This window comes from Aquarana catesbeiana, linkage group LG07 (genome assembly GCF_042186555.1).
Source record: "Aquarana catesbeiana isolate 2022-GZ linkage group LG07, ASM4218655v1, whole genome shotgun sequence".
Lineage (NCBI taxonomy): Eukaryota > Metazoa > Chordata > Amphibia > Anura > Ranidae > Aquarana > Aquarana catesbeiana.
Genome location: NC_133330.1, coordinates 260353235 through 260380894, shown reverse-complemented (window position 1 = coordinate 260380894; position 27660 = coordinate 260353235). Strand labels below are relative to the sequence as shown.

The following is a 27660-nucleotide window of genomic DNA, read 5'->3' as shown; positions in this document are numbered from 1 at the left end:
GGCCGCTCCGCACCCATGGCATGGGGGGAGGCTCCCGCTCTTCTCTTTATCTTCTTCTCTTCTTCATCTTCTTCTACATCTTCTTCTTTTCTTCTCTTCTTCTCTTCTTCACTTCTTCATCTTCTTCTCCGGGCCGCTCCGCATCCATGCTGGCATGGAGGGAGGCTCCCGCTGTGTGACGGCGTCTCCTCATCTGACGGTTCTTAAATAAAGGGGGGGCGGGGCCACCCATGCCGTTTTTATCAATGAACTTCTATGTGTATTGTCGGACCGGCAGTGCAATAGCCGCGAGTAGTTTTAAATGGCTTTTTTCCTTTGAAATGTCATTTTGCTGTCAGACTGTTCTAAACACGGGAAAAATGCGCCCCTTTACAGGCATACTATAGACACCCCCCAGCTACGAAATTTAAAGGGATATTACACTTTTATTGTTTGACTTTAAGCATTATTAAAATCACTGCTCCTGAAAAAACGGCTGTTTTTAAAACTTTTTTTTTTGCATTGATCTATGTCCCCTGGGGCAGGACCCAGGTCCCCAAACACTTTTTATGACAATAACTTGCATATAAGCCTTTAAAATTAGCACTTTTGACTTTTAAAGGGTGTTCCGCGGCATTCGAATTTGCCGCGAACACCCCAAATTGTTCGCTGTTCGACGAACTTGCGAACATGAGTTCGACTCGAACTCGAAGCTCATCCCTAGCCCTGGGAGAAAAAAAAACAAAACATGTAAGGCAAAGGCATAATGAGCTAGTATACACCACATACTATATCATTTTGCATTACTTACCTTAGAACGAAGCGCCCGCACCACCTCCCGGTCACCGCTGAGGGAGCTCACATGTTCCCCCCGCGTTTCTTCTGGGTTCGCGGCCCCAGCGCTGTGAGTGGCCGAAGCTGAGATGATGTCACTCCCGCACATGCCCGTGGGAGTCCTCTTATTGGCAAGGTCCGGCAGCATCCGCCAGACCTTCAAAACGCATGCACCGCTGACGTCAGTGACTGCATACAAGGTAAATATCTCCTAAACCATACAGGTTTAGGAGATATTCATTTTACCTACAGGTAAGCCTTTTTATAGGCTTACCTGCAGGTAAAAATGTGCAAGCGGGGTATACAACTACTTTAAATTGACAGGACTAATCTGCATACCACATGAGCACATACTGTAGCCCCTCTGTGGGAGCCAGAATTATTGTTGGTTGGTAGGGGATCAAATACTTATTTTACTCACTGAACTGCAACTCAACATAACATTTGTATCATGTGTTTTTTCTGGATTTTTGGTTGATAGGTGTATTTTAACCACTTCAGCCCCGGAAGGATTTACCCCCTTCCTGACCAGAGCGTTTTTTGCAATTCGGCACTGTGTCGCTTTAATTGACAATTGCGCGGTCGTGCGACGTGGCTCCGAAACAAAATTGACGTCCTTTTTTTCCCACAAATAGAGCTTTCTTTTGGTGGTATTTGATCATCTCTGCGATTTTTATTTTTTGCGCCATAAACAAAATAAGAGTAACAATTTTGAAAAAAACGCATTATTTTTTACATTTTGCTATAATAATTATCCCCAAAAAATATATAAAAAAACATTTTTTTCCTCAGTTTAGGCCGATCCGTATTCTTCTACATATTTTTGGTAAAAAAAATCGCAATAAGCGTTTATTGATTTGTTTGCATTTACAAAATAGGGGATAGTTTTATGGCATTTTTATTAATAATTTTTTTTTTTACTACTAATGGCGGCGATCAGAGATTTTTATTGTGACTGCGACGTTATGGTGGACATGTCGGACATTTTTTACACATTTTTGGGACCATTGTCATTTATACAGCAATCAGTGCTATAAAAATGCATTGATTACTGTATAAATGATACTGGCAGTGAAGGGGTTAACCACTAGGGGGCGGGGAGGTGTTAAGTGTGTCCTAGGGGAGTGATTACTAACTGTCAGGGGGATGGACTGTGTTTGTGACCTCACTGATCTCTGCTCCAATGACAGGGAGCAGAGATCGAGTGACACTTGTAACTAGGCAGAACAGGGAGATGCTGTTTACAACGGCACATGGCGGCAAATTCAAAGTAACGTACAGGTACGTTACTTTGCGCAACCGTGCCATTCTGCCGACGTAAATGTGCAGGAGCCGGTCGGGAACCAGTTAAATGTTAGAGACAGACTATGATAACAATTTTAGACCCTGCATTTCTTTGTAAGTGGGCAAACTTACAAAATCTGCAGGGGATCAAATAATTATTTTCGCCACTGTAACTAAGAGGTGAGAATGCTGGTGACATTTGGACAAAGTCATTGTGGTGTCTTTGTAAGTTCTAGTGAATGGAACTCGAAGCACAGAAGATGATATCTTCCTTTCAAGCTATGATCTGTAAACTACAAATCCTTCTGCCCCATGTAATGGAGATGTAGAGAGGAAAATGTAATGGAGATGTAGAGAGGAAAATGTGCTTGCAGTCTAAATTAGAGGAGCTGCCTTGGTGGTGACCGTGAATTTAGCAGATTGAGCTATAAAACAGAATGCATTTTATTTAACCCTTTTACTGCCACTGATGTTTGCAATCTGCAGAGGAGACACCAGGGGCACAAAAGACCCCCCCACCAAAAAAAAAAAAATGTTGAGCCCGCCCAGATCCAGAGTACATGCACATAGGTTTCTTCACAGTAATAGCTGTGAAAATGTGGAATAGACTCCCTCCAGAGTTGGTTCTGGCCAGCTCAGTAGATTGCTTTAAGATAGGCCTGGATTATTTCCTTAATGTACATAATATAACTATAAACGAACATTTATAGGTAAAGTTGATCCAGGGAAAATCCGATTGTCTCTCTGGGATCAGGAAGGATTTTTTTTTCCCCTGCTGTAGCAAATTGGATCCTGCTTTTCTGTTTTTTTTCCGCCTTCCTCTGAATTAACTGTGGGTATAGGATTGGGTAAATGGGATTGTATGATATTTTTTATTTATTTATTTATTTTATTTTTTTTTAATGGTTGAACTAGATGGACTTTTGTCTTTTTTCAACCTGACTATATAACTATGTAACTATTTGCATGTAAACACATACTACATCTGAAAACATTGCTTACACTACCTACACATTTTACATTATGCTGCTCATGTCATAGTGAGAGCAATAATTCCAGGCCTATTATTCATGGTTAACGTTACATTTTGATCTGCAGGAGCTTTTAAAGCGTTTTAACTAATCCTTAGGCCTAAAATTATTATTTAAGCATGTGTACAAAAAATGTGCATGTGTAATAAAAAACACAGAGAAAAGGTTAAAAAATTACTAGGTGAAAATAAAGAAAAAAAGCTAGTAAACTGTATTGTAAATGTGGATTTTGTTGGACTGTAATTAGTTTTATAACTGTACCAACGCCAGATTTAGGCGGCTTCTTACACTGCTTCTGGGGGAAACGGCCTTTTTTTTTTTAAATGTAATACTGCACTGTGCATCCTCCCTTTCATACTGCATCTTGTGTAGGACAGGCTGAATTTCTTCAGGTTTAGGTCCAAGCACCTTTATAGTATATTCAAAAAACAAAAAAGTAGCTGCGCTATAAAGATTGAACGATAGATGTAAATAAAACAATTCTGTCACATCTAAACAAAATGATTAAGCACCCACTAAAACGTGACAAACAGTGACAAGTGTATAAAATACGTCAAAAAAATAGAAATAGAAAACATGGATAATTGAATATGCTCAGTCCATTCCAGAAATATAAAGGAAGAAAGTTCACTGGCAGAACCGTCCTTCAAGTGTTGGTTTAACAAGCATCCATGCGGTGTAAATCATGCAACCATAACACCCAGAAGAACGTGGTGACAGAAGGGTTCCTCCACTGATAAAAATGCTGCCCCTTACCAGCTCCTAAGATCTCTTTTTATAGGAGATCGTGCAGGCATGTGGCTTTCTACCCCAGCCTAGGGTCCTTGATATGGATGGCTCCTAATGGTTCTCCCCACCGGGAAAGGCTCTTTCATCTTCACCATGAGGAGGACAGAATGCAATGGAGCCAGCTAAGCCTGTACTGCATGTTCTTAGGAACTCCTAACCCTCTAGTGCAGCATCACTGGCAACTTTAACCATATTCAATACAGGGGAATCAAAAATACAAATTGAAAGCAGTCGCCTGAAACCAAGCAATTTACCATTTACAAATACAATTTACCACCTGCATTTGATCCCTTGAACTGAGCTATAAATTGTCAGCTCCAACACAAGTTTTTCTAAAAAAATTGGTAATGATGAATAGAAGGACTCACCCTGATTACCCTCAGATTGTGAGAAAAGTTGTGTAATATCCTGTATATTTTGATTTCTACGGATTCTCCTTTGTGCTTGACAGCCTCTTTTATATATCCTTTTATGGGGGATGAGTGCCCATCCAGTACTTAGAAGATTCCCGGTGGGGAGAACCATTTGGAGCCATCCATATCAAGCACCCTAGGCTGGGGTAGAAAGCCACATGGCTGCACGATCTCCTATAAAAAGAGATCTTAGGAGCTGGTAAGGGGCAGCATTTTTATCGGTGGAGGAACCCTTCTGTCACCACGTTCTTCTGGGTGTTATGGTTGCATGATTTACACCGCATGGATGCTTGTTAAACCAATACTTGAAGGACGGTTCTGCCAGTGAACTTTCTACCTTTATATTTCTGGAATGGACTGAGCATATTCAATTATCCATGTTTTCTATTTCTATTTTTTTGACGTATTTTATACACTTGTCACTGTTTGTCACGTTTTAGTGGGTGCTTAATCATTTTGTTTAGATGTGACAGAATTGTTTTATTTACATCTATCGTTCAATCTTTATAGCGCAGCTACTTTTTTGTTTTTTGAATTATCTAGTGTGTGTGTCTCACATTTTTAGTTGTGGCTTTGTGTATTTGATGGTCTATACACTGTATACTCCCGTATACATGTTCCATGGGGATGGCACAGTAATTTTACCTGTTTTAGTTTGCATTTATAGTATATATTTGATCACGTTCATAAGATAAGGATCCCAACCACAGGAAGTTTGCTATTGAGAAAATAGACCATATCTGAGGGAGTAAAATTAGTTAAAGCGAAAAAAAAGCTGCTGACAGATATAAAGTGCAGACATTGAGAGGACCTTGCACATGTTTTTGCAGTAGCTTTCAGTCCCCCTGCACTTTATACCTGTCCACAGATAAAACCTTTTTTTAGATTTGGATAGAGTAGAGAGGGAATAGAACACCTGTTAAGTTTTTGTTGCCGTCAGTGCCTCTCTTTGGGGAGATTCACTGTCTATTTATCCTGTTTACTGATAGCACTGATAAAGAAAATGAATGAAAATCCCAAATTTTGGGTTGTCCCCAAAACAGGAATAAAAGGGAAATTAGTGGAGACACTGCTGCTGGTGACCCAGGGATTTCCTCACATTACAAGGATTTCCCTAACTTTCTTTGGTTATGGGACACTAAGTGAATGATAATGCAGTCAATGGTGTTTAACTTGTGGTGGAGCAGTGAGGACAGGTACACCTAGCTTCCACAGTATGTATTTTTTAAATATTATATTTTGTGTTCCTTTTCCTTCTCTGTATGGTATCTATTCTAAATGCTGCCATATACAGAAATGTGTATATCTCTTATACTAAGGCAGACTTAAATCTCGGATTGTTGGCCAACAAAACCGTGGAATTTTGTCCGAAGGGCGTTGGCCCAAACTTGTCTTGCATACACACGGCCACACAATTGTTGGCCAACAAATATGAACATAGTGACATACTACGTTGTTTTTCAGTTCTTTAGCGCCACCCTTTGGGCTCCCTCTGTTAATTTCGTGTTAGTAGAAGTTTGGTGAGTGTTGATTCGTGCTTTTCTTTTTGCGCTTCTCATTTTGTGCTTTTCAGTTCGTTTCTGAACAGCCGTTTGTCAACCAGACATGTTGCGGAATCAGAGGAGATAACGTGTTATTTATTATTGGCCTTGGAGTTTTTGCTTTGACATTATTTTTTTGGTGGAATAATGATTTGATTTGGTATATTTTCTATATTTTTGGATGCATAGAATGCACTTTTTGGTTAAGTTCTATTGGCAGATAGCATGTCTAATTTTATTTATTTTTTTTTAATGCACAATAAAAAAATTGTGTAGAATAATGCTTGGCTATGTGTTTTACTTCAAATGACATTTTGGGAGTAGGCAGTTACATTTAAAAAAATACATACATACACGATACATAAAGCCGTGACTCCAGCGCTGTCGGAGGTGATTTCACCACCACAGTTACATACTTCAGCATATATGCCGAAGCATGGGGGCAGCAGTGGGTGGAGGAGCGATTTGCTCCTACCTTTTGCGGGAGGATGCCCCCATGCTTCGGCATATATATATTTTAGGCACAGGTTGCGTTAAATGCGTTAAATGTTTTATTTTTTACTATGTTTTTTTGTATTTGCTTTGCAGGTATGGTAAGTCTTACTGTTATACTGTAATGTTACTTTGTTTTATTGTTAACCATCATTTGCTTAGCAGGTACGCCATTCAGTTGCAGCGCGGATTTATTTATCTTGACAGGAACAGCGCTTGCTCCCACGATACATAAGGCCGTGACTCCAGCGCTGTCGGAGGTGATTTCACCACCACAGTTACATACTTCAACATATATGCCGAAGCGTGGGGGCAGCAATGGGTGGAGGAGCGATTTGCTCCTACCTTTTGCGGGAGGATGCCTCCATGCTTCAGCACATATAAATGGTGCATGTATGTCCATCATTAGAAGTGGGTGGATGAAGGGAGGTATTCTAATGGTGGGCATACCCACCGATCAATATCTTTTTTTCGTTAAGCCCACAGGCTTCATGAAAAAAAAATTTACAATATATGCCCAACAAGAACCAGCAATGTACTGGTATGTTGCTGGACTTTGAGTGGTTATACCAGAATGATGCCTGCAGGTTTAGGTATCATCTTGGTATCATTCTTTTCAGCCAGCGGTCGGCTTTCATGTAAAAGCAATCCTAGTGGCTAATTAGCCTCTAGACTGCTTTTACAAGCAGTGGGAGGGAATCCCCCCCACCGTCTTCCATGTTTTTCTCTGGCTCTCCTGTTCCAACAGGGAACCTGAGAATGCAGCCGGTGATTCAGCCAGCTGACCATAGAGCTGATCAGAGACCAAAATGGCTCCAAACATCTCTATGGCCTAAGAAACCGGAAGCTACGAGTATTTCATGACTTAGATTTCGCCGGATGTAAACAGCTCCATTGGGAAATTGGGAAAGCATTTTATCACACCGATCTTGGTGTGGTCAGATGCTTTGAGGGCAGAGGAAAGATCTAGGGTCTGATAGACCCCAGTTTTTTCAAAAAAGAGTACCTGTCACTACCTATTGCTATCATAGGGGATATTTACATTCCCTGAGATAACAATAAAAATGATTAAAAAAAAAAAAAAGGCGAACGCAAGCGTCAGTCTGGCGTCAAATGTAAACAGCAATTGCACCATGCATGTGAGGTATCACCGTGAAGGTCAGATTGAGGACAGTAATTTTAGCAGTAGACCTCCTCTGTAAATCTAAAGTGGTAACCTGTAAAGGCTTTTAAAGGCTTTTAAAAATGTATTTAGTTTGTCGCCACTGCACGTTTGTGCGCAATTTTAAAGCATGTCATGTTTGGTATCCATGTACTGGGCCTAAGATCATCTTTTTTATTTCATCAAACATTTGGGCAATATAGTGTGTTTTAGTGCATTAAAATTTAAAAGAGTGTGTTTTTGCCAAAAAAAATGCATTTGAAAAATCGCTGCGCAAATAGTGTGTGAAAAAATAAATAAAACACCCACCATTTAAATCTGTAGGGCATTTGCTTTAAAAAATATATATATAATGTTTGGGGGTTCAAAGTAATTTTCTTGCAAAAAAAAATAATTTTTTCATGTAAACAAAAAGTGTCAGAAAGGGCTTTGTCTTCAAGTGGTTAGAAGAGTGGGTGATGTGTGACATAAGCTTCTAAATGTTGTGCATAAAATGCCAGGACAGTTCAAACCCCCCCAAATGACCCCATTTTCGAAAGTAGACACCCCAAGCTATTTGCTGAGAGGCATGTCGAGTCCATGGAATATTTTATATTGTGACACAAGTTGCGGGAAAAAGACATATTTATTTTTTTTTTGCACAAAGTTGTCACTAAATGATATATTGCTCAAACATGCCATGGGTATATATGAAATTACACCCCAAAATACATTCTGTTGCTTCTCCTGAGTACGGGGATACCACATATGTGGGATATGTGGGACTTTTTGGGAGCCTAGCTGCATACCGGACCCCGAAAACCAAGCACTGCCTTCAGGCTTTCTAAGGGTGTAAATTTTTGATTTCACTCTTCACTGCCTATCACAGTTTTGGAGGCCATGGAATGCCCAGGTGGCACAACCCCCCCCCCCCAAATGACCCTATTTTGGAAAGTAGACACCCCAAGCTATTTGCTGAGAGGTATAGTGAGTATTTTGCAGACCTCACTTTTTGTCACAAAGTTTTGAAAATTCAAAAAAGAAAAAAAAAATATTTTTTTCTTGTCTTTCTTCATTTTCAAAAACAAATGAGAGCTGAAAAATACTCACCATGTCTCTCAGCAAATAGCTTGGGGTGTCTACTTTCCAAAATGGGGTCTTTTGGGGGGGGGGGGGTTGTGCCATCTTGGCATTTTATGGCCTTCAAAACTGTGATAGGTAGTGAGGAGTGAAATCAAAAATTTACGCCCTTAGGAATCCTGAAGGCGGTGCTTGGTTTTCGGGGCCCCGTACGCGGCTAGGCTCCCAAAAAGTCCCACACATGTGGTATCCCCATACTCAGGAGAAGCAGCTAAATGTATTTTGGGGTGCAATTCCACATATGCCCATGGCCTGTGTGAGCAATATATCATTTAGTGACAACTTTTTGTAAAATTTTTTTTTTGTCATTATTCAATCACTTGGGACAAAAAAAATTAATATTCAATGGGCTCATCCATGAGGAGTGTGAGTACAGTCCATTGTTGACTCCCGTAGGTTCCGTGGGCGCATACAGTAGCTGGTGCATTGGAAAGGGTACGGTCCAGAGGAACGATCTTGGGTCTCATCCTCAGACGTACATGCCCCTGTCCTCCTCCATGATTTTCATAGACATTTTCCCCTCAAACCTGGTGGTCCTCCGAGGGGGAGGGGTCATTAAGGAGGAGGTACTGTCAGGGCTGGTCTCAGCCCTTCCTTCTCTGAGCTGGCCGCTCAGCTGTCAGCTAATTGCCAGCTTCTATCTCTCCACAGTGACTCATTTGTTGATGATATCCTGCTCGTCAGTCCTGCCTACTTAAGCCATCCAGCCCAGGTGATCTCTGCCTTCACATATTAAATATGTGAGATTTAACTGTACTTCTGTCTCAGTCTGATTCATGTTTTCTGACACGCATCTCTGAAGAGGAAATAACTCAGCAGGGTTCACAAAACACCATCATGGCTAAAACCTCCAATAAATTAAAGTCCCCCAAACAAAGGCAACACATGACAGCCATATGCCAAAGGACTTCCAAGGACTCCCCACTGTTTTCTGAAAGCACAAAACCTAAATTATTATTAAACAGCCCAGGAGTTAGACCTATGAGATGTCTACAGAAACAGTAGGCTCGGGCAATGTTCTACAGAAACAGTAGGCTCGAGCAAAGTCAAAGCAAAGGAATATTTAGGTCAGGAGGAGGGTTAGGCAAAAGTTTTCTATGAAAGTACGCATATCCTCCAACCGAAAAGCTTATGATTTTATACTTATCTTATTTATTATATGAATTCCCACTCTAAAACAAATTCCATGGACTAAAAGGTACATAGTCATTGAACTCCACAGTGAATTATATTACTTGTGTACTGCAAAATAAAATAAAAATATGCAACATGTTAACCTCTGTTATAATACCGAGTTTCTGAACGTAACTTATTTTATTTGTTTGGCAACTGTAATAAAACATGATTTTATCTGTCAAGTATAGAGATACCTGATATGCTGATTGGGATTATTGCCAACACTAATAGTAGGCATGCAATTTCTGATTATATCTAATCTGCCAAGTATTGCTTAATACTTTTCCAAGGTCCTCTGTTTTTACAACACCTTATATAACCAATGCAACAGTACAGTAGAGTTTTTCAAAACTAAAACATTCTTATAGAGAGTACCTTTTTCGTTTCATTGTTTTGCACCTGGGAACAATAAATGTGCCAGACTTGATGTATAGACTTATCCTGATTAATAACTGTGGTGTGACCTTACATTCATTCATATAGTCAAAAACACAAATAATGCACTGCTTGGCAAGCTTCAATAATAAGTAACAATACGTGCATTTAGAAGGGCAATCTGCATCTAGATGTATAATATATTATATTTATATATTATATATATTTATATATTTATATGTTATAAATAGAGAGCTTAGTGATTTTGCAGATATACATGTAAATGCCAGACCACTATAAAGGTGCCAATAGCATGTTGATCCTGTTCTAATCTAGGAGTTCCAGCATTGAGACATACACTATATTACCAAAAGTATTGGGACACCTGACTTTAACACACATGAACTCTAATGGCATCCCAGTCTTAGTCCCTCTTCTGGGAAGGCTGTCCACAAGGTTTAGGAGTGTGTCTATGGGAATGTTTGATCATTCTTCCAGAAGCGCATTTGTGAGGTCAGGCACTGATGTGGACGAGAAGACCTGACTTGCAGTCTCCGCTCTAATTCATCCCAAAAGTTGAGGTCAGGCTAGTCAAGTTCCTCCACCCCAAACTCACTCATCCATGTCTTTATGGACCTTGCTTTGCGCACTGGTCCAAATCATTTGGTGGAGGGGGGATTATGGTGTGGGGTTGTTTTTCAGGGGTTGAGCTTGGCCCCTTAGTTCCAGTGAAGGGAACTCTTAAGGCATCAGCATACCAATACATTTTGGACAATTTCATGCTCCCAACTTTGTGGGAACAGTTTGGGGATAGCCCCTTCCTGTTCCAGCATGACTGCGCACCAGTGCACAAAGCAAGGTCCTTAAAGACATGGATGAGCGAGCTTAGGGTGGAGGAGCTTGACTGGCCTGCACCTCATCCCTATAGATAGAACACCTTTGGTATGAATTAGAGCCGAGACTGCGAGCCAGGCCTTCTCGTCCAACAACAGTGCCTGACCTCACAAATGCACTTCTCGAAGAATGGTCAAACATTCCCATAGACACACTCCTAAACCTTGTGGACAGCCTTCCCAGAAGAGTTGAAGCTGTTATATCTGCAAACGGTGGGCCAACACAATATTGAATCCTACGGACTAAGACCGAGATGCCATTAAAGTTCATGTGCGTGTAAAGGCTGGCATCCCAATATTTTTGGCAATATAGTGTGTGTGTGTGTCCAAGGAGACGAAATGCGTCGGGTAAGTACCCCACTGCCGCCATTTTATATTACACAGTGCTGTTTTATCTACTGAAATGTGAGTTCTTTCATTTTTAATACATTTTTCATTGCTTATATAGGGAATTACACTATGTGGCCTTTTTTGTTCTCCCCATTTTAACCCATTTGCTACGCATGCATATCGGGTCACCATTTCCAAGAGACACATCAGTCCATGGATGGTCGATTCCATGCTCTCATTGGTTGTTTCATAACACAAGCTTGTTTGACCCATCAAACATATGTTCCTTTGGGTTCAAACGTTCCGGTAAGCCTCCCTATTGTTGGTGGTGGTTTTCGTCACTTCAAGTTTATATTTGTTCACCGTCATGATCTTCACATGAAGCTTTCTATACATATGGGACTCATATCACATATTTTTTATCATTAGTCTTTGTTTTGAAGGTGTACCAGTAGTCACTGAGTTTATGGTATTTACAATATACACATAACTGCACGTGTTTTATTTTTCATTTTGTTTATTGCATTTCCCTTCTATGATATCATATATTAGCGCTACACTTTTTTTGGTTTTAATCATATATATATTATAAACAGAGAGATTAGTGACTTTGTAGACTTTGCAGATTTACATGTAGAAATAACCGTATTGAGGAGATAACTGCAAGAGATATTGCAACCAATTTAAAAAAAAACTGATTTAGAATCACTGTAGACATCTAATGGGTACCAAGGCTGTTTAAACAAGGGGGAAAAGCATTTGCCCTAGGCTCACAAGGACAGGTAATCAAGACATATGGAAGTAAAGAAGCCTGAATCACAAAGCTATATGATTCTGTAGAATCAATTGCCAGAATAGAAAATTGTTGATTCGTTAGGCCTGACACCAAGGGACTGTAAATACAAATGCCATTCAGTCAGTCCAATATAAATGAGCACTGAGTGTAGGGGAACTCCTTTTTTAGACTGTTGTATCCAGAACACCTGGTTACCAATACAAGTAGAGGGCTGAATTTCCCCAGCATAAATGCCGCTGAGCATAGATGCAGCACCGTGGAAGAAGGCCTACTTCAGTATGTAAGTGTTATGCTGGCATCAAGGAGTTAAATAAGTTACTACTTAAAGCATTAGCCACAAATTGCTTATTTATGGGTTGAAATTACTGCTAGGCATAAACTGGGGCCATTAGACATCAGAGTGTGTTCTTAGGTCCAGGACAATGTAGAGATTTGCTAAACCTTCTTGAATCCATCCAGTACAGAAGAACACATTTTAGGAAATCATCCTTTAGACATAATTTTAAATTGTCTTTTTTTCCCTATTGTTGCTAGGATTTTTAGCCAGCATCCAATGGTGAATGACGATCTTCCAAATCGAATTATTGCAGGCACTGTACTGGTGAAGTGCAATGTGTCAAGGTTTACAGAAACAGATGCCATTTTTGATGATGAGACTGTAGAAAAGAACATTGATGCTGTCATATTCGCAACAGGCTATAGCTTCAGCTTCCCTTTTTGCAAAGAAATTAAAGTGGAAAAAAACAAAGTGTCATTATATAAATACACTTTTCTGCCAGATCTGGAGAAACAGACTCTGGCTGTCATTGGTTTGATACAACCACTTGGAGCCATCATGCCCATCTCGGAACTTCAGTGTCGATTGGCTGCAAGAATCTTCACTGGTAAGTACCCATATATTTAAAGATTTCAGTGGGAGAATGAAAAACAAATATATTCAGTGTTAGATTTCTTGCCATATACTGAGCTTCTACTAGCAGAGAGCTGCCATTAAAATATATCTTTTTAAAATGTGTTGCTGTGAAAGGCTGCATCAGATTTCTCAGTCTTCACTATTAGGTACCCATATATTAACAACTTAGTGGGAAAATATAAAAGAGTAATATTCACTGTTAGATTTATTGCAATATACTGGGCTTCTGCTAGGAGGGACCTGTAATTACAATATGTCTGTAAATGTTTTCCCTTTAAAGGCCTTATGAATTTTCTCAATCCATAACAGTACTGTTATGCCCCGTACACACGGTCGGACATTGATCGGACATTCCGACAACAAACATGGATTTTTTTCGATGGATGTTGGCTCAAACTTGTCTTGCATACACACGGTCACACAAAGTTGTCGGAAAATCCGATCGTTCTGAACACGGTGACGTAAAACACGTATGTCGGGACTCTAAACGGGGCAGTAGCCAATAGCTTTCATCTCTTTATTTATTCTGAGCATGCGTGGCACTTTGTGCGTCAGATTTGTGTACACACGATCGGAAATTCCGCCTGCTCTCAAACTTTGTGTGTCAGAAAATCCGATGAAAAATGTGTGATGGAGCGTACACACGGTCGGAATTTCCGACAACAAGGTCCTATCATACATTTTCCATCGGAAAATCCGACCGTGTGTACGGGGCATTAGTCCCACCGCCAACTCTAGTATTTTTTTTGTTTTTCCCTGTGCTTGATTAAAGATGTTTTTTTTTTTCAAAAGTTGGCCATACATGAATTGTTTTTTTTAATCAGCCAGCAGGCTGATCAAAAAAAAAAAAAAATTAAACAGTTTGCCCACTGCGCTATTGTATTCTGACAGCAGGAATCCTCCGATTGGCTGCATGTGCTGATCGAGCGAAAATTCCCCAGCAGTCCCATTCGAGAGGAGTTGATCATTAGATCAACTCCTTGTGAACAGGAACAGTCAGAGATGGATCAAAATTTGGCCGGTCCCTGCAGAATCAGCCAAACTTTGATCCATCTATGGCTAGTTTAACACATCGGCAACTATCTCAGCTGTGCATACTTAGACCCATGGATATGCAAGATTCTGATGTCAGCAAACTGGTTGATGCAGAGCAGATATTACAACTCTTTATGCCAGCACTTAATAGCTGCATCCACATGCAGTCAATTTGGAGTATGCTGTGACAGATATTTAACAGTTCTAGACTCAGTACATGTATTGTTTTATTCATATAAGAATGAAAGTATCATGTCCTTAACCAATTGCCTACAGGGCACTTACACTCCTTTCCTGCCCAAGCAATTTTTCAGCTTTCAGCGCTGTCGCACTTTGAATGACAATTGCGCGGTCATGCTACATGCTTTTTTATCATTTTCTTCACACAAATAGAGCTTTCTTTTGGTGGTATTAAATCACTGTTGGGTTTTTTATTTTTTACTAAAAAAAAAAAAAAGACCCAAAATTTTTCTTCTTCACTGATGTGCGCTGATGAGGTGACACTGATGGGCACTGATAGGCTGAACTGGTGGGCATTGATGAGGTGGCACTTATGGGCACTGATTAGGTGGCACTGATGAGGAGGCACTAATATGCCGCACTGATAGGTGGCACTGATATGTGGCACTGATAGCGGCACTGATGGGCACTATTAGGTGGCACCGATGGGCACTAATAGGCGGCACTGGTGGGCACTGATAGGCGGCACTGGTGGGCACTGATAGGCTGCACAAATAGGCGGTACTGATGAGCATTGATGGGTTGATCCTCGCCACACACTTTGTCAGTGTGAGGCGAGGAGCGCCGATTACCAGCATCTCCGTGTTTACATGTGAGCGGCTGTGATTGGACACAGCCGATCACATGGTTAAAGAGCCGCAGACACGGCTGTTCAGAGAGATCAGGGCCGCGCCGTGTCTTAGCAACATGGCGCGGCCACGATCGCCACGCTGCATGCCCCCACGGGCGCATAAGAGCGGCCGTTCTGGGACGCCATCATATGACGGCATCCCAGAACGAGAGCCGCACCCCCCTGCTGTCATTTGACGGTGGGCAGGCGGCAACTAGTTAACTAAAAGTTCCTGTAGGCATAAGCATAAAGCAGAACTTTACCCAAAAGTGGAAGTTCTGCTTGTTTGCCCTCCCCATCCCCTTCACTGCCATTTGGCACTTTTTGGGAGTAACGGGTACCTGGTTTTGACAGGTACTCGCTCCCACTTCTGGCTCAGATTGCTGCAGCAATCTGAGCCAGAAGTTCGCCCCCCCTCCTTACCTCCAGTCTTCTGGGACATATCACAGGTCACAGAAGACTATGGGGCCATTTACAAGGCATAGCGTGGCTGACGCATGCACAGTAGGAAACCAGCTGTGAAGTCGCAAGTTTTTACTTCCTGTTCCCCTTAATTGAGATGCCAGAGCATGCCGATTGAAGAATCGGCTCAGGTGAAGACATGGCTGGATCCCTGGACAGGTAAGTGTCCTTATATTAAAAGTCAGAAGCTACAGTATTTGTAGAAGCTGACTTTTAATTTTTGAGGGGGATTCTTTAATTCTTTAATGAATGTATGTCAACAAGCACTGTATAATCTTACTAAGCATCCCATGTATAATGCCAAGTAATGCCAAGTACACACTGAGAGTTTCTTTTCGTTCAACCCAGTGGACAGAACAAACAAAAAAAAATGACAGATCGCTGTACTAACACAAGCGATAATAGAACAGCGATGTCCTCCGCTGAGCTAATGTGTTCTGACAGGGCGCCAGAACACAGTGATCAGCGCTTGCAGCAATTGGCTGTAAGCGCTGATCGGATCCTGGGTTTCCAGTATGCCTATACGATAAGAGCCGATCTTTAGACCAGCTTCTGTCAGACAGGCTGCTGTACTCCCCGGTTTCTTCTGAACTCACCGATACAGCTGATATTCGGCCCGTGTATATAAGCCTTAAGCCTACTTGCAAGAAATATCAAGAGGTTGGTTTAGATTTTCCTGGTCATTAGTTATTGTTTTTCCCTATGAAATATGATCCCATGGAAAATATGGGGGGTGGGGGGGGGGCGATTATAGTGTTTCCTCTCCCCTTTCATAGGCATAGAAATACACATTCAGATGATGTGTATTGAACCATCGGAAAGCTCTTTACAGTGGTTGGATTCTACCCCTATCTATCCTTTGGAGGCAGGTTAAATTGGTATTAAATACAAAAACAAAAATGTAATATAATGGAGCTTACCAATATTAGAAGCTAAACTAGCTGCTCATAAGACCTGTGCTTGTAATCACACTGGAAGAAATAACATTAAAGGTCCAGCTCACTTTATTCATTCACATTGTGTTCAATCAAGCCCCAATGAAGGGGGAATTTTTGGACCCCCAAAACGTTTTGTCTACTCTTTGGATTGTCCCCCTGACTTTTATTGGAATAAAGTTGTATCTGGACCTCTTAACAGTGGTGTGAGCTTTTATTTTGCCATCTGAGTGCCACTGTCTATGTTCCATTGCAGCGATTTACCTTCACTTCCTCTAGTGTAGACACAACAGGAAGTGAGAGCAATTTTTGCATAGTTACATAGTTTCGTAGTTGGTAAGGTTGAATAAAGACACCAGTTCAACTTGGGTGTGGGTGTGTTTGTCAAAATTATTCTCCATATCCCTGCTTTCATTAAGATTCTCATCTAAGAGTTTTTTTTTTTTAAATTATCAACACTTCCCGCTAACATCACCAATTATGGAAGGGAATTCAACATTCTTACCGCTCTGACAGTAAAGAACCCATTATGCAGCTTAACCACTTGCTGACCCTGGCTTTTTCTGACATTTGTTGTTTACAAGTAAAAATCTGTATTTTTTTTTTATAGAAAATCACTTAGAACCCCCAAACATTATATATATATATATATATATATATATATATATATATATTTTTTTTTTTTTTTAAACGGAGACCCTAGAGAATAAAATGGCGGTCATTACAATATTTTATATCACACTGTATTTGCGCAGTGATCTTTCAAACAATCTTTTTTGCATAATGTGAAGGATGATGTTATGCCAAGTAAATAGATACCTAACATGTCATGCTTTAAAATTGAGCACACTTGTGGAATGGTGACAAACTATGGTACTTAAAAATCTCCATAGGCAACGCTTTATACATTTTTACAGGTTATCTGTTTAGAGTTACAGAGGAGGACTAGTACTAGAATTATTGCTCTTGCCCAACGATCGTGGCGATAACTCACATGTGTGGTTTGAACTTACATATGCACCTTTCCCGCAGCCTATAAAAATGATCTGCTGCTGGGGCCACTGTTATCTGAAAGCCAGCCGCCTAACTGAAAAAAGATACCGGGGTTATGGCAGCTAGCTGCTGCCATAACTCCAGTATTAAACGTCAAAGTAATGACGTATAATTACAGTTAGGCGGTCGGCAAGTGGTTAAAGTTAAACGCTTCTCCTCCAACTTCATTGACTGGCCGCATGTCTTATTAAGCTCCCTGAGACTGAATAGTTTTCTCCCTAAGCTAGAATCACCATTGAGATATTTGTATATAGTGATCATATCTCATCTTAAGGGAGAATAGGTTTAATGCTTGTAGTTGTTCCTCGTAACTGAGGTCCTCCAGCCCCCTTATTAACTTTGTTGCCCTTCTGTGGATGCTCTTCAGTTCCAGCATATCTTTCCTGAGGACTGGTGACCAGAACTGGATGGCATATTCAAGATGTGACCAGACCAGATTTTTTTTAAAGTGGTAGAACTACAGTCCTATCTTTTTATTAGATACCCTTTTTAATGCATGCTAATATTCTGCTAGCTTTGCTTGCTGCAGCTTGGCATTGCATGCAATTTGCCACGACTGTGATCTACTAGGACCCCCAGATCTTTTTGCATCCTGGATTTCCCCAAAGGTCCCCCCCCACCAGCGAGTAACTTCTGTTCATATTTTTAGCCTCCATTATTTTTACATTTTTCAACATTAAACCTCATTTGCCATGTAGTTGCCTTTATTTTATTGAGGTCTTCCTGTAAAGTTTATGTATCCTGCTGTAAAGTTTTTGCCCTCCTTAACTTTGTATCCTCAAGAAAACACTGAGCTATTTATACCAATCTCTATATCATTTATAAAAAATCTAAGTATAATTGGTCCCAGGAGGGAGCCTTGGGGTACCCCACTTACCACTTCAGACCATTCTTAGTACATGCTACTTATCACCACTCTTTGGACATACCCCTGTAACCAGTTTTCTATTTGGTGCCAGAGAAATCCCCTTTTAGACAACTGTCTCTTTCACTGTTCATTTGACAGCATAACAATTTGAATTTACCACCATTTTAAGTACCTGTGATAATAATTACTAGGACATATAGAAAGGCTGACTCTTCCCAGTGGGACCAAACACAGCAATAATGCCTTGACAATGTTGCTAACTGTTTCCCACTATATCCAAAACTACAAAAAAAAACAAAAAAAAAAAAAAAACAGGAACATTAAAAGTATTGTTCTATTGTACATTTTGGGGGGAAAAAAAAACTTAATTTATTTTTTTTGCCCTTTTAATCTGAAGGAGAAAAACGTCTGCCCTCAGCTAGTGCCATGAAGGAGGATATCAGGACAAAGAAAGAAGAAATGGCAAAACGGTAAGTTTGAAAATTCTACTAGAATAAGATTACCATTATTTATAAAAATACATTTGGGATAATTTTAGATTATTACCTCTTAGTAGTATCTTTTTTTAAAATAGAGATACAGTATAACTTTGCCAGTATACAGAAAAGTATGATAATTTATTGTTTGTTTGTGAAAGACAGATTTACAGTCAAAGTCTGGAAATATCTCCCAAGTGAGTAGCAAAAACTTTTTGGAAACAGACCTCCCAGACTGGTGACTGGACCTAAAAATTAAGACATCTTAAAACTGACACAGAAAAAATAAAGAGTATTATGCAAATAACATAAAAATATATCAATAAATTATGATGTCACTCCAAATCAGTCCACGCTTGCCCGCCACAGTCAGATGCTCACACAGCTCATCACCGGCAGTCACTGTTACAGGAAAAATGGAAAGCGGCACACTGACTTATTCCAAAGTCGCTTTTTTTCTTGATCCATAATATCAATTGCACAGTTGATGAGCAGGGACTTTTAACATGTTTCATGTACACATGAACTTAGATTCTATGATTTAACCCTGTGTGCACGAAACATGTTAGAAGTCTGTGCTAATCTCCTAAGCAATTGTTTTTTCGGATCAAGAAGAAGCTGCTTTAGAATATCACTAAGAGCTAATCCTCCTCATTCTATCCAAAATCCCCAAGTGTTGTCTGAAGTTCAATTTAAATAAAATGTAGGGTGAGTTTATTTTGTTTACCAATGATTTTTAGGCCTCATGCACACTGCAGGTTTTTGGATGTTTTTACAGCTGCTGTTTTTGGCTTCAGACGTTTTTTCCACAGAAAATAAACTCCCCATCATGTTATCCTATGTGTCCCTGCACACATAGGCTGTTATCAACTGTTTTTGGCTGTAAAAAAACCCCCAAAACTAGTGGGTTCTGAGAGGAGTTTTTCAGCTGTTTTCAGCTGTAAAAACGCTCTAACGTCAAAAAACGCTGATAAACGCAAATAAACCTTCAAAAACATGGCTCACCATCGTTTATTAATGTTTTGGATCCATTGAAAAAAGAAAAAGAAATTCTAAAAAATGCCGCTAAAATGGAAAAATGCTAATAAACGCTAAAAAACGCTGTTCCAGAAACGTTGAAAAACTCACTGCAAAGCTACTAGCATTTTTATAGTGTTATTTTAACGTCCAGTGTGCATGAGGCCTTATTGTGGTAAAAGAAAAAGTTGAACATATACAAAGATTGCACAATTAGCCATCTTTAGAAAACAGATATCAGTCAGGTACAATCAGAACTAAAAACAAAAGAAGGAATACAATAATAATGGCCACTAACCCTAAGGAAGAATAGCAATCATAGTCATATTCCTAACTATTAGGCCATATAGACGGGCATATACAATACAGTGCTTCATAAAAGAAAAATAAATGGTGTAAAAGACAAAAAAAAAATTGGGGAAAGGGTAAATAAAATAATGCAATAACTTAGTCTAATGTGTATGGTGCTATCCAAGAAATGGCATGCCAACATATCCATAGGCGAACCAAGATTCCCATTTTCTGTTAAAGATAGGCATAGTGTCCATAATGGAATGATGAATACATTCTATAAGTTGTATTGCCTCCATACACCTCAGTACCTGGTCCCCTGGCCAATCTTTGGCAAGGAGGGGTCACCTCTGGCAACTCGGCAGAAAATAGGCACATCTGGAATGTCAGAGTCAGTTGCAAACCTTTGAGCGACTCTAGTAAACACCCACAGTCATAAAGGTGTGATTGCCTTACAGCTCCTCTAAAACAGGTTTCTGGAACCGAAAGGTAGAACTTGTGTCATTTGGTCAGTGTATAATACCATCAGGTGTAAAGCTTAGGTAGGGTGAGTTTAAAGGGTTTTACATTCATTATCTGAATCCTGTTATATTCCTATATATGGTATTCAGATTTCTTACATTTCAAACTGTCAAGCAAAGCAGACACAATAAAGAAATATATTATTAATAAATATTCCTAATTTTTATTCCATTTCTTCCATTTTCAGCTATGTGTTCAGTCAGCGTCATACCATACAGGTGGACTACATAGAGTACATGGATGAATTAGCAGAATTACTGGGTGTGAAGCCCGATTTGTGGAAACTCTTTCAAACTGACCCCAAACTTGCCTGGCAAGTCTATTTTGGACCCTGTACACCTTATCAGTATCGAATAACTGGACCTGGAAAGTGGGACAAAGCCAGAAAAACCATCCTAAGTCAATGGGATCGAACACTGAAGCCAACAAGAACTCGCTATGTAGAGCCAAGCTCAGGCATTTCTCCTATACAAGTGTTTCTTCTGGGAATATTGGTGGTTTTTGCTGCTATATTTTTTTACTCTTAAAAAAATATTACTTATTACATTCCAGACCCTCAAATAATTACATTTTAGTGGGGCAATTGTCCAACAGTAAAGAGTAAGAGATACTGTGTAAACTTTTGAAAGATTTGCATATGAACTATGAAAATCAAACATAATTAAGTTGAGTTTGTCAACCTAAGGAAATGAAAGTAATGACTTTAGTTGAAATGAATCCAAGGTTAGATACAATATAAGCAATGAACACAATGGACCCTCAGCTCTACCTGTCCTAGAATACTTTGTTTCATAATATTGCTAAATGCCATTGGATAGTTGATTGGTGCTTTCCTACCTCAGGAGTCATTTTTTTTTTTTTAAATCAGTCTATCAACTCATATTAGTATACTGTAATAAAAACCAAAAATATCCACGCTAATGAATGATAACATTAATAATAGCAACACGGCTGCTGACACAAATCTCCTGGCAAAAAGACAAAATAACATAAACCACAAAGTGCAGCTCTAAGAATTTAAAAGTCCCAATGTTGAGAAAATATTACATCTCAATAAAAACAGTCCAATAGGTGTAGGTCCACGCAAAGGAAAGTGCTGTGAAGAATCCGTCACCAAGAAGGAAAGGTTCACCCTGACTTACTCCAATGAGTGGACTACTTAATCAAAATGCAGTCAAACACGCTTGAAAATCCTCCACTTAGATTTCGCCATACACATGGGGAGATAGATTGCATGAACACCAATAGGATCTTCCTTAGACAGACTCTCATCACATCAGGACATCATGTAAATAGGTAAAAAAAATGTTATTGACAAGTACATTTATTAAGAGTACAGCAAAGGCCAGAATACTCACAAACAACGCAGTAAAAAGCGCATTTCAATCCAATAAAAACGATCAATGTTTCCATCCAGTGTGATGAGCGGCTGTCGAGCTTGGCAACATCACGTAACCCAACTCCTCACACTGAGTTTTGTCATAACCAGACGTCACCAGGGGCGTGGCAATGTATACAAGAGTTGCTATATATATATGCTGCAATACGGAAATGGATTTAAAAAGCAACCACTGGCGTTCTAGGGTACTGTATACATCATCAGAGCTGGACAGAGTACAATGCAGAGCATAACGGTCCATTCTATGTATGACAAAGCACTGAGGAATGTCATTTTTAACCGCTTGCCGACCGCCTCACGCAGATATACTGCGGCAGAAGGGCACGTACAGGCAGAATCACGTACCTGTACGTTCCCCTTTAAGAGGTGCCCGCGGCAAGCTCTGTGAGTCGGGTTGCTGCGGGATACCCGCGATCGCCTTACGGGGAGGAAGAACGGGGAGATGCTAATGTAAACAAGCATCTCCCCGTTCTGTCTAGTGACAGTGTCACTGTATAAATGACAGTGGTCCCAAAAATGTGTCAAAAATGTCCGATGTGTCCGCCATAATGTCGCAGTCACAATAAAAATCTCTGATCGCCGCCATTTAAAAAAAATATATATATTAATAAAAATGCCATAAAACTATCCCCTATTTTGTAAACGCTATAACTTTTTTTTACCAAAAATATGTAGAAGAATACGTATCGGCCTAAACTGAGGAAAAAAATTTTTTTTTTATATATATTTTTGGGGGATATTTATTATAGCAAAAAGTAAAAAATAATGCGTTTTTTTCAAAATTGTCGCTCTTTTTTTGTTTATAGCGCAAAAAATAAAAAGCACAGGGGTGATCAAATACCACCAAAAGAAAGCTCTATTTGTGGGAAAAAAAGGACGTCAATTTTGTTTGGGAGCCACTTCGCACGATCACGCAATTGTCAGTTGAAGCGACGCAGTGCCGAATCGCAAAAAGTGCTCTGGTCAGGAAGGGGGTAAATTCTTCCGGGGCTGAATTGGTTAAAGTCGTAATTTTTTCCCACAATTCTTTGCAAAATTACAATTTCTCACACACAGCATATGCATACTCCAAATTACACCCCAAAACACATTCTACTACTCCTCCTGAGTATGGCAATACCACATGTGTGAGAATTTTACACAGCCTGGCCACATAGAGAGGCCCAACATGCAGGGTGCACCATCAGGCGTTGTAGGAGCATAAATTACACATTTCATTTCTTGACTACCTCTTGCACTTTTAAAGGACCTAGAGCACCAGAACAATGGAAATGCCCAAAACATTACCCAATTTTGGAAAGCAAACACCCCAACGTATATTCTAGGAGGCACAATAAGTCTTTTGAACATGTCAATTTTTTCCACAAGTTTTTGAAAATGTGGAAAGAAAATGAAAACACATTTTTTTTTACATATTTATACAATATTTCTAACACATAGCATGTAAATAGCAAAAATTACACCCCAAAATATATTCTGTTACTCCTCCCGAGTATAACAATACCACATGTGTGATACTTTTACACAGCCAGGCCATATACAGAGGCCCAACTCGCAGGGAGCACCATCAGGTGTTCTAGGGGCATGAATGTCAAATCTAATTTGACTACGTATTACACTTTTGTGAGGCACTGTAGTGGCACTGATGGGCACTGTAGGGCACTGTAGTGGCATGGATGTGGCCCGGATGAGAACTGATGTGGCATGGATGAAGAATGAATGAGGCATAAATGAGCCATGGATGGGGATACATGAGCCGTGGATGGGGATGGCTAAGCCGTGGATGGGGATGGCTGAGCCACGAATGTGGATGGCTGAGCGGTGGATGGGGATTGATGAACCGTGGTTGGGGATGACTGAGCATGGATGGGGATGGCTGAGTATGGATGGGGATGACTGAGTATGGATGGCATGGCTGAGTATGGATGGCATGGCTGAGTATGGATGGGGATGGCTGAGTATGGATGGGGATGGCTGAGTATGAATAAGGATGGCTGAGTATGGATGGCATGGCTGAGTATGGATGGATGGCATGGCTGAGTATGGATGGCATGGCTGAGCATGGATGGGATGGCTGAGCATGGATGGGATGGCTGAATATGGATGGCATTTCTGAGTATGGATGGCATGGCTGAGTATGGATGGATGGATGACTGCAGGAATGGGCACAGAGCAGCGATGTGGGCACTGCAGATCCAGCCCAGAGCGCTGCTGCACCTGATCTCTCCCCCTCTCCCCTCTCACTGTACCAATCGGTACAGAAAGGGAAGAGCTGTACCTGTCCTGCGCTGGCTTATTTACTACTGATCGCTTCATCATTTGCTGTCACCGGCCCTTTACCGTGTGATGGGGGACCTGGTGATCACAGATATTCCCGGGTGCATGTCCCAAGAAACGCGCGGGAGAAAGATTCTGGGAGGAAATCATAGTATGCCCCCCCCCCAGAGTTATCAGAATGCGCTGCAGCCATTTTTCGGGTATGGCCCGGTCGGCAACAGGTTAATGTCTAAACCGCTGGCAACAAAAGTGAGTACACCCATTAGTGAAAACGTCCAAATTGGGCTCAATTAGCTATTTTTCCTCCCGGTGGCCTTTTGACTCGTTAGTGTAACAAGGTCTGAGGTGTGAATGAGGAGCAGGTGTGTTAAATTTGGTGTTATCGCTCGCACCCTCTCATACTGGTCACTGGAAGTTCAACATGGCACCTCATGGCAAAAAACTCTCTGAGGATCTGAAAAAAAGAATTGTTGCTCTACATAAAAATGGCCTAGGCTATAAGAAGATTGCCAATACCCTGAAACTGAGCTGCAGCACGGTGGCTGAGACCATACAGAGGTTTAACCCGGACAGGTTCCACTCAGAATAGGCCTCACCATGGTCGAACAAAGAAGTTGACGGCACATGTGTGTCTCCCTGATGGGAGAGATGCACCAAGAAGGTTTTTTTACCCTATTGCTAAAACCACTTTAATTTTTTAGCTGCCATTTCTGACTTAATTTTTAAAAGGCATGAGTTCTAGACTTAAAGTAGAACTATGGGCAAAACTTTTTTTTTCATTTTGGATAGCTTAAGGGAGGGTTATAACCCCTGTCAGATTTTTTTCGCCATCTCTGACCCATTGGGGGAGATTTCCCTTCACTTACTGTCCCATAGCCAAACATGAAGTGATAGGATATCTCTGAAAATTAAAGGAATTTTTTGGGGAACCCCAGTTCACCAGAACTAGTGTCCCCATTGGAAGATTTCCCATCTATTACCTTTCTGGGGACAACCCAAAAATTGGGGTTTTCTGTTTACTTTCACTCTTTTTTTCAAATGTTTTTTTTTTTTATTTTTTTTTTTATTTTTCATGCTATTTTTTATTTTAGGGTGGCCCTCCACTTTAAGTCAAATACCTGAAACAAGCATGCAGCAAGTGGACTTCTGTCCCCTATTCTTTTTTAGGGCCCATTCACACCAGGTGCAGTGGGATGCATTTTTAACTGCACTTCAACTGCATAGACAGTCCAAAATCTCAGTTATCCTATTGGCACAGTTCACACTATTTCAGTGCAGTAAAAAAAACTGAAAACTGCATTTCTCTGCACTGCAAATGCCCAGGAATGCATGCAAATACATGAAAATGTATTGCAATGCAGTAAAGTGTACATAAATAGCAGTTTCAATATCTCTGCCTTCACAGGAGCAAGTTTACAAATGTACAAGGTATCTTTATGCTGCACCTGTCTGTATTTTTATAAATAGCAGTAGTACATTGAACGGCACTTAAAGTGGTTGTAAACCCACATGAAAAAGAAAAAAAAAGACCTGCAAGACAAAGGCATAGCATAGCATAGCATAGCATACTAGCTCATTATGTAATACTTTTATGTAATACTCATCTGAGATCGAAGCCCCCGCTGCGGTGCCCGTACACAGCCGGCCACATTTCTCCTCGGAGTTACTTCCGGGTATCCCGACTCTGGCGCTGTGATTGGCCGTAGCCGCGATGACATCACTCCCGCGCATGCTCGTGGGAGCCACCGGTAATGGCGCACTCACCGGAGCACTTACGCGCCGCTTGCTTCCGTGCGCATGTGCCCATGACATCGGCACATGCAGATACAGGGGATATCTCCTAAACCATGCAGGTTTAGGAGATATCCGGGGTAGCTACAGGTAAGCCTTATTATAGGGTTTACAACCACTTTAAAGAGAGTTAGGTCTCCAATGATTTTAAACTGTCCATTCCCTGCAGTAGAAGAAAGAATATACTCTCCTCTTTGGCGGCCTATTTCTCCTACCTCCCTTGTGTTCTACTGAGGCTGCTGCAGTCCTGATCTACAACATGGTGGCAAGGGACAGATATTGTTATTATGACTGTCGTTGCTTTACACACTGAACAAATGTTAAGGCTGTGATCACTCATCGTTCTACTGCATTGGAATCCAATAACAGAACTTTACTTTAGAATTCATTGGAACAGTAAAAAAAAAATGCCTGTTTTGGGCTATAGTAAATCAGCGTTTTAATGTTCAATACTGTCATCATAGATTTTGTTCATTGACAGCCTACGTACCATACATTAACTCTTGACTGTTTTGTATTCATATTTTGTAATTATATCAAAATTTTAATTCAGCCTGTTTACTAAATGTAAGGTTATCAGTAGCTGATCAGCAGTATTTTAATAATTTGCACAAAAATTTTTGTGACTGAAAATGTAATTTTTTCTAACTTTCACTACATCAAACTGTATACATTTTTGTAGTTTTATATATATTATGTTTTGATGATATACCTATGAGAATATCATAAAGAAAATTATTTAAAAAAAATGTTTTTGGTATAGTTTTTACATACATTCACCTGTTAAAATGTTACTAAACAGTAAGACCCCTTTCACACTGGGGCTTCGGGGCTGTCGGCGGTAAAGCGCCACTATTTTTAGCAGCGCTTTACTGTTGTTTTTGCGGGGGTTTTCGGCTGCTAGCGGGGCGGTTTATAGGCACTATTTTTTGCGCTATAGCACCTGTAAAGCGCCTCAGTGTGAAAGGGGTCTAAAATTAGTCTGTATATGCAGTAAAGCGTGCTTGTTATACCTAAGGGGTTAATTCATTGTGTAAAAAGGCTGTGTGATCCTGTCTTCTCTGATCCTTCCCTTCCTTAACTATGCCCAATCCATCTACTGACAGTACACAGCCTTGGAGGAACTCTGCACATGCTCAGTTTGGTGTGTATTGCTAAAGAGTTTTTTTTTTTTGGGAGGGTGCATGTGATCAGCAAAGGGCAGATAGAGGGTCAGGGGTCATACAGCCTCATAGGACAATCAGAGGAGAATGAAAATTCCTCCTACAAGCTTTAATCAGTGCTCGGCCAGACACTGATAGAAGTCACAAGACTGCTATATACTGCTGATGAGAAAAGGTATTTAGCCGTTTATATTTACTAAAATAATGGCATTTCCATGTTCTGTGTAGGGATGGGCTGTCTGTTGGGGTCGAACATGAGTTTGACTCGAACATTGGCTGTTCACCGAATAGTGAACAATTTGGGGTGTTCGCAGCAAATTTGAAAGCCGCGGAACACCCTTTAAAAGTCTATGGGAGAAATCAAAAGTGCTAATTTTAAAGGCTAATATGCAAG

At 40.4% G+C, this 27660-nt stretch overlaps 1 protein-coding gene across 2 annotated transcripts in view; it reads left to right on the top strand.

Annotated features, from left to right (window-relative positions):
- Nucleotides 1-21557, top strand: part of LOC141103551 (flavin-containing monooxygenase 5-like) — an 84251-nt gene extending 62694 nt beyond the window's left edge. For both annotated transcript variants that reach the window (XM_073593254.1, XM_073593255.1), the window contains 3 exons: nt 12749-13098; nt 18728-18800; nt 20824-21557. In XM_073593254.1, coding sequence (XP_073449355.1) covers nt 12749-13098; nt 18728-18800; nt 20824-21163 — 763 coding nt within the window. In that variant the 3' untranslated portion in view covers nt 21164-21557. The remainder of the gene's footprint in view (nt 1-12748; nt 13099-18727; nt 18801-20823) is intronic.
- The last annotated feature ends 6103 nt before the right edge of the window (nt 21558-27660 follow it).